Source organism: Charadrius vociferus, unplaced genomic scaffold (genome assembly GCF_000708025.1).
Source record: "Charadrius vociferus isolate BGI_N301 unplaced genomic scaffold, ASM70802v2 scaffold259, whole genome shotgun sequence".
Taxonomy (NCBI): Eukaryota; Metazoa; Chordata; class Aves; order Charadriiformes; family Charadriidae; genus Charadrius; species Charadrius vociferus.
Genome location: NW_009661368.1, coordinates 3628270 through 3640038, shown reverse-complemented (window position 1 = coordinate 3640038; position 11769 = coordinate 3628270). Strand labels below are relative to the sequence as shown.

General features: G+C 54.8%; 1 protein-coding gene across 1 annotated transcript in view; it reads right to left on the bottom strand.

Moving 5' to 3' along the window:
- Positions 1-11769, bottom strand: part of CDH22 (cadherin 22, type 2) — a 55314-nt gene that overhangs the window by 17529 nt on the left and 26016 nt on the right. Inside the window, exons 5-7 of the mRNA XM_009893511.1 lie at positions 10644-10831; positions 9548-9801; positions 2038-2174 (exon numbers count right to left, since the gene is read on the bottom strand). Of these exons, the coding sequence (XP_009891813.1) occupies positions 2038-2174; positions 9548-9801; positions 10644-10831 (579 nt within the window). The remainder of the gene's footprint in view (positions 1-2037; positions 2175-9547; positions 9802-10643; positions 10832-11769) is intronic.

Here is an 11769-nt window from a genome sequence, read left to right as displayed (position 1 = left end):
CCCCCCCCCCCCGGCCACCGCTGGCAAAGCCTCCCCGCAGAGCCCCCGGACACGCCGCGGCTCGGCAGCGGGCTACCCTCCCTCCGGCAGCACCGGCACGCCTGCCCATGGCTGCCGGATGCCTGGCAGGGCTCGTGACAGCACCACAGTCAGATGGCACAGAGGTCACCCTGGCCAGCACGCACAAAGCATCAGCCCAGAGAGGGGCTTGGGACACGCAGCGGGGCCAGAGACCTCCGCCCGGGGCAGTGCAGGTCTGGCCAGGGATGCTGCTCCCTCCCGCTGCCGGCCCAGCCCTGCCAGAGTGGATGGCTGCTGCCTCGGTAGGGTGACCCTGCAGCAGGAACCAACCTCTGGGCCGTAAGTCAGGACCTGGCACGGCTCCCTGAATGTGAACGGCATCTCCCTGCTCAAGAACGAGCAAAGAAACGAGAACCAGAACTCCTGAGGGGTCTCTGGGAGCAAAGCCCAGGGAAGGCTCCTTCCCACAGACAGACAGGTCTTGGCACGCGTCTGCAGATGTCAGAAGGTGCTTTGCAGCCAAAGCAGCTCCCTGGTACCAGCTGCCATGGGGTGGCAGAGCACAGCAGGTCCCAGGCTGCCCATGCGACTTGCTCATCCAAAATGTGGAAAACTTCGAAGAATACGGCAACGCCTTTCTGCTTCCCAGCATGGTGTCTGGGATTGAAGCCCCTTCTCCATCTTCAGGCTTGGAAAAAGGAGGAACATAGAGCACTCCCTGGGGCCCACGGGGCCAGAGCCACCATCGCGCGTGGGGACCTGCGGAGCCCTTGAGCCAACGCACCGTGCAAACACGATGGAGGGCAGCAGGATACGCCCAGGGCAGGTTCCTACCCGCAGCGGAACCCCTGCAGGGAAGCAAAGTCTGCCCTTTGCTGCTATTATTTTCTTTTCATTCCTGAAGAGGAGTTTATTCAGAGCTCCTCTGAGCAGCAGGACCCAGGTTTGTTCTGTTCTTTCTTAACTGGAGAAGAAAAGGCAAACAGAACTTCTGCTGGAAGCATCCACACCAGGCTCCGCTGCCCCCATCACACGCAGGGAAGATAAACTAACAAAACCTGCAGAGCCACTAAGCTGTTCCCTCCCGGCTCTCCCAGCTGGGTGTGAGCAGATTTGGCAGTCACTGTAAATACAGGCTACAGGATAGCACAGCCATAAGGGAAGGAAGAGACCATCACCAGGGCTCTCGTGGGAGGGTCAGAAAGGAGCTAATTTCAGAAGAGGACAAACGAGCTTCACCTCATCCTCTGCCTGAGACTTTTCCTGGTGGGCTGCAGGGTGAGACCAAGCACTGTGGCCAGAGCGAAAGCAGCCCAGTGGTACCAACCCTGGCAGCATCGCTGCTCCCCATCCCCAGTATGGGGGCTAAGGGACACTGTCCCTACAGCCCCCTTGCCACCGCTGCAGTGCCAGGACCTCCCATCCACTGCTTGCTGTGCCTTGCCAAGCCTGCAGCCACACCAAGGGCAGGGAGACCAAGGAGGAAGGGCACGGGAGGCATCCAGAGCCACAAACCCAGTGTGCAAGGTACAGCCTGCAAATCCCAACCACTGTGACCCCCCCATCAGAGGCGAGCGCTGGCAGCCATATGTGCCACAGGGCTCCAGTTGATGCGGCGCCCACCCACAGCACGTGGCCGGACTGGGGGGATGCAGGTGATGCGAACACAGACCCCCCCGGCAGCCCCCAGAGCCACTCAGCAGGTGTGAACGCAGGGAGCGAGCTGCACAGGGATGACTGGCAGAGCCGGCGCATAGATAACAAATTTGATTAGTGTTCATCAAATATACTATTCGACCATGCTCCCTTATTAATGCTCAAGTCAGGAAGAGTATTTTTAGGTTGTCTAGGGAGATGTCAGACTCAGTACTGCTCCTTTTTTTTTTTTTTTTTTACGTCAGTGTTAATTAACGCTTGCATCTTGGTGACCTCTGCAGCGAAGGCACCCATATTTCCCCCTCTGCCCCACTCCAGTCCAGCACACTGTCTCCTCCACACAACGCTCCTCCATCTCACCTGCTTCCATCGCCAGGACAGTGATGTTGTGCCACCCTGCCGTCTCCCGATCCAGGACCTTTCCTGTCACAATGGCACCTGTGTTGGCATCGATGTCAAAGATCCTCTCTGCATCTGTGCTGCGGTCGATGGCGTACCTGAGACCAGGGAAAAGGGGAAAACTGTGAACAGCTGGATGTGCCAAGCCCGACCTCCCCATCAGCCCCAGGAGTACAGGGATCTAATGCAACAGGCCCTATATCACCACTCTCACTTTTCCCCTGCTGCAGCACGGTACACAAAGGCCATCTTTCAAGCAGGCTGCAAGCCCAGAGCCCTCGAGTAAAATTAAAGTGCAGCTTTTGGTGCATAAAGTGGAACTAAGCACAGACTGCGGACAAGGGGAAAAACCTGCTCTGATGGGAACCTTATGCTGAGGATAGACAGAGCGATACAGAAAAATCATGGGCTGTAACTCCACTCGTGAGTCTGGAAAGCTCCCGAGCAATAGGTTCAGGAAAAACGCCAACCCAAACTGAAGGAGGGCACCCCTGCTCGAGGAGCCCACCTCACCTACCACCCTCTCTCCTGATCCTGCTACGTCACCCACCCAAGCGAGAGACCTGGAGGACAGCAGCACGCGGGCAGGCTGTGAGCTGGACCTGCAGATGACCTGAACTGCAGCTACAGCAGTTACCAAATGGCAAGGTCTCCTCTGAATCCAGACCGAACCCGCGCAACTGGAGCGAGAACCCTGGCCGCAGAGAGGTGGGCAACAGCCAGCGTCCCCACAATCGACACAGCACACCATCCCCAGCAGCCCTGAGATGTGCCCCACTTTGGGCTTCCCAGTCTCACAGGAGTGGGCTGAAGAGCTCCTCCAGCTCCGACGGGCTCCAGCCACTCAGCAGAGACCCTTCACACACAGCTCTCACTCTTCTCCTTCAGCTTCTCCAGCGCTGCCCCAAACAGTCCGCTCCTTGGGTGTCCCATCAACAGCCCACCCGCTCCCCATGCTGCCTCTGGAGAGCGCGACTCCCACCGCTTCCCGAAGGGCAACGCCACAGCTCACGGAAGAGTCAGACACCGGGGTTTAGCCATGACACCACGAGCCCACACAATCAGTCCCAGTGGCATGTCCTGCATTTCCAACCATTACACACATTATACACAGAATAAAACAAGCTAACATTAAATCAGGGCACAATTAGATATCTGCTCCTTGGGGAAGGGACTGGAAGGGAAGCCCGATCCAGCTGAGGCCCTTGAGCACAGCCGTAACACAAATAACAAACACCACCACTGCAATCAGAATTAGAAATCCAGAAGGCCTACAAATCACAAACAATACAGCATAATGTTATTGTGTACAGCATCTTTCATACACACTGCATCCCAGAGTGCTTTACAGAATTAAATAATACAAGACAGCAAAGAGTACAAAGGATAAATTACTGAAAGGAGGGCTGTGAATAAATTAAAGCCTTCAGTCACATGTCCAACAACAGAAGGAAGATAAATGTAGGGACAAAGCAAGCTGGAAAGCTGACGAGACAGGACAGTTCTGAGAAGCCATGTCAGACAAGAGGAGCAGAGCAGGACAGGCTCAAGGCTAGAAGCACATTTCGGAACATGGAGGTGCTCCACACACTGTGGGGCAACTTTCCCAAGTGCTTGCATCTCTCCTGGCACAGTCCGGCTGTGGTCAGTGGGTCCATCACCCACGTGGGTCGCAGCCGAGGAACACCAGCTCACCTTCTGCATGCAAGGACCGCCACGCTGCCCAGAGGCATCGAATGCCTCCATGCCTTTCTGTCCCACGCCCTGGGGGGGGACCAGCTGCAGATGAGAGTGCTTCCTGAGAGGCACCTATCCACACAGCCTGGCAGCTCTGTCTCTGATGGAGGCACGTACAAAGGCATTTCTACGCTATTTAAAGTGTTACAGGGTACCAGATTATGCTCCCTAGCTCACTCCCTTTCAGACAGACAGGGTGATGAGAGGGAAAAACACAACAGCACTTGCTTGTAGTTAAGGAAAAATGTTCAAAAATCACTATCTAAATTGCATCTGTGCACATGCACAATCTAGCACGTTCTGCACCGATGTGGCTGGCTCCCTCCCCCTCCTCGCATCTAGAGGCGATGGGGATCCACCACACAAAGCCAGGTACAAGCCCAGGCGTCTCCAAACAGACTGCCAGGGACTTCCTAACCATCCTGCTTTTTCTGCCTCAACTCCCAGCTGGAAACAGAGCCTCTACAGGCGCGTCGCCAGCTCCAGAAGGGACAGTGACAGTGTCTTGGCATGTACTGCAGCTTCACATCCACTCTGCGCTCACGCACTGCAAAGGGAGAGGAGCGGTCTGGCCACTCTGACTTGTACATATCAGTCCAATGTACTGCTGGAGGGAGGAACAGAAACCGGGATGACAACATCTAATATCTTTCCAATAGCGTAATTGATGCATTTGCATAACTGCTTCCCATTGTTCTCCCACACCACCTGACCTCGAACACGTCCTGTTCTTCCACTTCACTTTTGAATACTGTCAGAGTTCAAGATGGTACTTCACTCTCCGTATGCCTTCCCTGCACATGCCTGTTTTGTTCACACTCATGCCATTGCTGCATAAACAAAGATGTCTGCAAAAAATGGCTACACAGAAAAGCCCAGTTAGTGATGGGAGACATCACTGAGCCTGGAAACATCCGATATGGCCAGAGGGCAGGAGGCTGGGAGGGGAGCGCTCTGCCTCATGCCACTGGTAACCTTTTCTTACGCTTCTAATTGTTTTGCTTCTAAGGTTGATCCTCTGTCACTTCAGAATTGTCTGCTGAGGACTGACTGCCCATACCCTCTGGCAGGGCACAAACCAAACCAGAAATCTGATCCCTTTGTCACCACCGCTACACAGAGAGCTGCCACCGTCGCCACGCTGTGCCAGGGGAAGGGGACAAAGCTCTGAGCGTTGCCTGCATTTGCCACGAAAGCAGGGCTAAGCCTGCTTCTGCACACTGTGATTTTGGAGGTGGCCAGTCCCAGGTGGGTTTGTAGCTCTCTGTCCGTGCAAAGTGCTGTGGAGGCTCTGGAGCAGCAGGCTGGCACCGGAGTTGGGGACTGAGGGGGCACAGAGATGTCCGTCTGTCCCCCCAAAACCACAGCCATAACCCACTCAGAGCTGCAGATCAACCCGCTCCGCACTGCTCTACACGACAGACCTCCCCTTCCAAGAGCTTATGGCTAACCCTGCGCTAGAGCAGCCAGAACAAGAAGCCATCCGCTGTGCTCAGTTTCCATCATTTTGTGCAATACCATCTTTACCAACCAAAGTCTGTGCTGACCATCAACGAGCCTCTCCACCTCAGGTAGTCCAGCTTCATATTCATCCATCCCAAAGGGGAAGCAATTAATCCCTGGGTCCTCCGGGTACTCAGAGATAGGACACATGCTCACTCCTCCTACAACTGGCTGGTGCTCCGTATCTAGAACCGCAGTCCCCAGCTCTGATTGGGATGCGGACCTTGTAAACCATTTTTCTCTCCTCCCGCTGGCACTGCCTGTTGGTTTGGATGTTACAAGTCACTGTTTAATTCAGACAGCTTTCTTGGTGCTCATCTTCCTCGTGAATGCATTTCTCAAGCAGTTTGTTTCACTTCTCCCCCTGAATGCAACAAGAAGCACATTTTATGCCATGTGTTTTGTTAATAGGGAGCTTTTCAAACACCGTGTGAAAAGCTTTTTGTTGTGTTTGTTTTTTTCCTCCTCTCCCTTTTGTGTTGAAGCAGGTTGTAGTTCTTGCTGTGCTGTTGGAGTCTATAAAATGCCCGTGTCCAACACCTGTCTCCGGATTTGGTGAATGCCAAACAAGAATATCTTTGAGAACCTTAAATCCCAAGCAACATCTTCCCAGTGCTGATAAAGCCTGGAATGCACACAATCAGAGCACAGGCTCCCACTGCAGAGAGAAAAACAAAAGGCTCCCATACAAACAGCCTCACGTACACAGACAGTCTATCACTGTATTACCTCATACAATGGCTCAACTGAGAAAAATTGCACTACGCCCAGGAAATGTACAGCTAAAGCCAAAAAGCCAACTGGAAACTAAATTCTTGAAACAAGGACGGAATAAAATAGAAAGCACCGGTCCTTTAGAAAGGCGTTTCCTGCCTGTACCATGGTGGGTTTTCGTGTTCCCCCCCGAGGATGCACACAGCCCCTCAGCCTGGCTGAACTTCAGCGCGACTCCCTGCTTCACAGCGTCGGCACCGGAGGAAGGCTGTCCCTCTGAGCAGCCGCAAGCTGGGGCTGCTCACCCAGAGAGATGGGGTGCTCTTCAGGCACCCCACGACCCAACTCTGCTCCCACCCAGGCAAGCGGCTGCCAGGGGCTCCATATCCATATGCAGCCGGGAGAGGGGCGGCGAGCAGCGCCTCAGGGATGCTTCCCAAGAACAGAGCAGTCAGATGCCCCTTCGACCCTCATGTCTTGGTAACAGGTCACTTTGAGACCCAGCCCGGCTCATCTGGAAGGGATTTATTCTCAACACCAAGTGGCCGCATCCTTGTGGGACAAGCAGGGGATCACCAGGAGGGCAGGGCAGCACCAGGCTGAAACGAGCCTCCAGCAGCCGCTTCAGGCTGGATGGCGCAGCAGGAGCCGCGCAGCCCTGTTTGTGCTGGCCTGGGGATGAAAACAAAGAGCCAAGGGCATCTCCTTTCCCATTTGGCTAAAAATACTTCCCAAACCTCGTTATTGGCAGCCTGGTGTCAGCAGGACCTGGAAACGCTGACAGAGCTGATTTTTGCTCTGCTGTCTCTGGCAATCCTTGTTCTTTCCTGCCTCAAGGGGAGAGTGCATCTCATCATGACAGAAGGTTGTGGCTCTCCCCTATTTACAGCGCAGAGCCAACACACAGACCAGAGTCCAGGAGACAGCAGCCACCACAGAAACACAGCCACGTCTTTGCTCCCACCTCTAGCAGACGAGGATCGGGAAGTTAAAGGGATCCACTGAACTGCAGCGACTTGAAAGGGTTCATACCAACTTCAAGGAGCTGAGGATCAAATACCGGTCATGCTGTCAGGACCAGTTGCTCTCTAATGTATCAGAGGTGAAGTACAAGTGCTGGCTTCTTGTGACTGTACTTTGGAGTAGCACGCTTGAGGCGCAAGGTGACTTACTGCCGTCTCCTGCTGACGGGTGAGTGTCACATCCTGGCAGGGTGCTGCAGGATGCTCGCATTAATGTTTGTGCACCACTTTGAAGCCGTGAACAGCTGCCCATGTGGCAAAGTATTTTATTAAATTACCTGGCTAGCCAGAAAGGACAGGAAAGCTGGAGAGAGCCAACAGCACCTTCCTCCTGCATTGGTGCCGCATTGGTGTGACCAACACAAACCTGCATCTCCACTTGGTACACGTTAAAAAGGCAGGGGAGGCTCAGCTACCCGCACTCCCCAGGCAAGTGCCAAGGGAGCATCACAAAGGGACGAAGCTGCCACTGCTCATGACAACAGGGACTGCAAAAACAGAGGGGAGCAGAGAGATGGACGGAGAGAGACCAACTACCACAGGGGAGCACGGGGCATGCAGGATGAGCTACCTGCCCGGGGACAGCTGGAGGGAAGACACATATTTGAATGCATCAAGCCCGACAAGGAAGAACACATGGCAATCCCCAAGCTGCAGCAGTCCTGTTGGCGGGGCCCTCGTGGCTGAGCACAAGTCATTGCCTTGTCTGGCACTAAGCTTGCTATAAGAGAGACAATCGCGTAACAAAGTTTGGGCTCTAACCCCCTTGCTCCTGCTGAGTACTTGAATCTGCTTCTCTCTGCTCCAAGTCCCCATCACCTTCTGCACAGCAGTAGAAAGCCTCCCTCCTCTGCTTTCTTTTGTTCTGTCTGCAAACAATGCAACAAGCTCCACGGGGAAGCAGCACAAAGAACAAGGAAAAATGAGAATAGGAATAGTTATGTTCCCTAAGGCCCCTTTCCTACAATTACATATCAGAAAATAAAATCTCTTTTCTGGAGCACTGCTAGAAACAGTCAAGTGAAAAAGCGCATGCACACATGCACACACACACAGATGTGTAGAAAGACTGCACATATGTGAAGAGTGCAAGCTGGTAGCCACATGCCCAGGGCGGGCCACAAAGAAAGAAATCAGATGTGTAGCCTGAACAAAGAGGGCAGCCACATGACAAGGTGAGCAGAGGAACTTTAAGAAGAAGTCCAACAGAGAGCACCGACTAGTGCAAGTGGTGCAATGCTCACATACATAGTTCCTGGCATGCGAAGGCTGATTTCATTCGCATTCACCCCAAAGACAACTTTCAGCATCCAGCTTTGTGACACGATACTCTCTGCTAGCTGCCAGGCATCTGTAGATGGCAGCTTTCCATGTGTAAATTCTTTTCTGAGCTTTCTAAACATCTCAGTCTTAATTTCCGTGAAGATCTGGAGATAGCCCTCACCCCACCTTGAACCACTGCCTTCCCCACAGCTGCACAGCACTGGAGCTCAGCACCTCAAGCAAACGTGCGGGGACATCAGCGAACGGGATTAGTGCTGTAACTGAGCCCTCCCTAGCCATGTCCTCCTCCACCCCACGTCCCCGACCCTACTGTGTCCCAGTTTATCGCTGCCTGGGACAGGCACCCTACAGAGCTCTCAAATGCAAAGCCACCGCTGCTCATTTGAAGCGAGTGGCTGTGCGCAAGGTGCCTGCAGCCCTGCCGTCACCTGGCATGAGAACACACATTTCAAGGAAATTTTCCACACGTTGAGGATGTTTTCTGAACACCAGCTTTCCATCCCAACTGCTCGTGACTCAGGCCAGTTGGCAGAGCCAGAAAGCTGCTTTGTGCCTTAGGTAATAACAATTTAACAAGGTAACAATCTCTTTAGCCACAAATTAAATGGAAATGGGAAATGTCCTGTGCAGATAAGCTGCTGCCTGGATTATGTCTTCTGCCCAAATATAAACTCCTCTGATCTTTGATCCCTGTGCACACATGCACGCACAAGCACACACAGCCGAGCTGTGGCTCTGCACCTCCAAAGTCCCACCTCATTTGTCATCCTTCATCACTGCCCTCCTGTCATTTCTGGTCACTCATCTGGCCTGGGTCAGGCACCATTGCAGACGCCTCACTGTCAGCAGCGAGGACACGCGAGCATCACCCGGCCACCTTCCCCGACGCTCCCTTGCTGCTCACAAACCCATCACTTGCCAGTGACGTATCTGTCACCTGTGAGATGGCTTCTCTTGTTTGCCTGTTCCTTGTGCACAGGCTGCCACTCACCTGCCAGCTGCCTGTCCCACAGGACACACTCACACGCTTGGCCACGCATGCAGCGCTTGTCACCTCCACCCTCACTGCCTCTCCTCCTCTGCCATCACCTCCCCTCCGCCCCAGCCCTGGCTGTGAGTCCCCCACCACCCCAGCCACTTTTGTCCCTTGCAGGTGACCCCACGCCCACCGCTGGACGGAAGATGATGCGAAGTTTAGGCGGCTGCTTTACCGGACAGGGTGGTTCGCTGTGTCCGGGTCAAGGGCAGTGACCACCCCCACGACAGAGCCAACGTGCGCATCCTCTTGCACCTCCATCAGGTTGGAGGGGGGCCGGAACTCGGGGGGCTCATCGACATCCAGCACCGAGACTCGCACAATGGTCTGGTCCCGAAAGGTGCCCAGGTCCACGAACCGTGGGTCCACGAACTTGTTGAGGGCTTCCACCACGACGGTGTGCACTTTTTTCGACTCGTAGTCAAGAGGCTGAGACAACAGGAGAGGGTTAGCCATACCCAGCCCGAGGAGCCCCGCTGCTGCCCCTTCCTTCCCTGGAGACATCGGGGACAGCGCTAAAGCCTCCCACGGGAGGCTGGGTGCTCTTGCACCCCTGCTCTACCTTCCCACCAGCAGTACCCACACCAAGGGGGGCAGGAGGAAGAAGCAGCCTCCACCCCACTCCCCTCAGGACCCCCAACAAGATGTCCAGGCTGCGCAGGGCACGGGCAGCCAGGATTCACTGGGAAGACAGCACACTGTGTGCTGCAAGTGAGCGGGTTTTGATCATTAATCACCCTGCTATTATTTCTACAGGGGAGGCGAGCAGAATGCAGTGGCCTTGGTGAACAATCATTCTTTCTTGCCTGCATCAAGTGTTTGCTTGATTGTTTTTGCCGCCAAAAGCAGATACAGTCAAAGCGCTGTTGGTCAGGTATGGGAATTAGGTGGGCATATTTCTCCCCTAACAGGTGCTATCAATAACAGCCGTAAGCACTTGTCTCCGTAGTCCTGTGCACGGCTTCACCTATGCTCAGCTCGCTGCTTCGCTGCCGCCGCGGGAGCCGCCCTGCACGGGCTCCAGCAGGCACTGTGCTGCTGCTCCTTCTCAGCCTTCCCTCCCAGACACAGGACAGCGTTTTGCCATCCAGGCAGAACAGAGGCAGGTCTCTCCCTGCACCTGCAGGCACAAAAACGCAACTGCTACTGCTAGAGCAGCGCTCAGAGGAGCGTTTATTTCAACCCCAATGCAGCAGCAGGAGTGCCCAAAGGGAAGGGCCCTCCTAGAGATCTGTGCCCTCCCTACCCAACCGGCCTTCATCCTCTCTCACCTTCTGTACCGAGATGACAGCCTCTTGGGTATTGCTGTCCGTGGTGACTTTGAACATCTCCACCCCTTCCTCATCCTTCACCTGATATGTCATGTCTGTGTTCTCCCCGACGTCAGAGTCCTCTGCCTTCACCCTCCCGATGGCAGTGCCCACAGGGGCAGTTTCAACAATGCTGAACTGGTACATCTCTGCAGGAGAAAAAGGTACTACGGTCACCGCTTCTCCCTTTGAACTCCCTCCAGCCCAATACCGCCCTTCGCGTACCGCCCTGGGGGCACCCTTGGATTACGAGGGCTGCCCAAATCCTACCAGTGTCTATAGTCCAGAAAGCTCTACCAGGAGAAATGCATACCTCAGCCAAAAACAAGGGCTGAGGGAAGATAACTGGGGAGCACTGATATTTCAAGGTGCCGGGTGAAGTAAAGGCTGATTTCTCTGTGTGCGCAGTGCCCTGCAATCAGTGTTCTCTGATTCTTTGCACACTTTACCGTTTCTAATTTCTAAGAGACGCAGCTAAAGAGCTGAGCCTCCTCCAGCTGCAGCACCCTTTTCTGGTCCGCCAGCCACGCGCTGCCGGTCCGCAGCTGGTGCGCACTGCAGAGATCGCACAGCCCGCTCTTCACTGAGGCATCCGCGTTTGGGGAGGGTCCTAGAGAAGACACAAGCTCGAGCCACAGGCCACTAGCAGTAACGTGGAAAACAGAGCTGTCCTGCGTCCAAGCTGCTGTCTGCGAGCTGAGCAGCTTCATGGTGGGGCAGAGCGTGCCAAGATCTGCAGCCGAGTCCCTGCCCAAGCTCCCAGGGGACAGCAGCCTGACAGACCAGGCTGCCTTCTCCCCCGACAAGGCTCAGAGAGGGATGAGGAAAGAGCCAGCTCTGCTCTCTCCACCGCACAGCCCTGCTCACTCCAAGGAGCAGGGGTCTTGTCCGGAGCGCTGGACAGGCTCAGCCAAGGTGGCTGCCCCTCCATCACACTGCCAGGCAGGGACGTGTTCAGACCCAGGCAAGGAGCCGTGCGTGCTGCTGTACCTTGGTGCTGCCGTCCTGCAAGCAGCATGAGCAGCGGGGCTGGCTCGCTCTGCAGACATGTGCCAGGCTGTGCTGGGAGCTGAGCTTCTGTCCCACC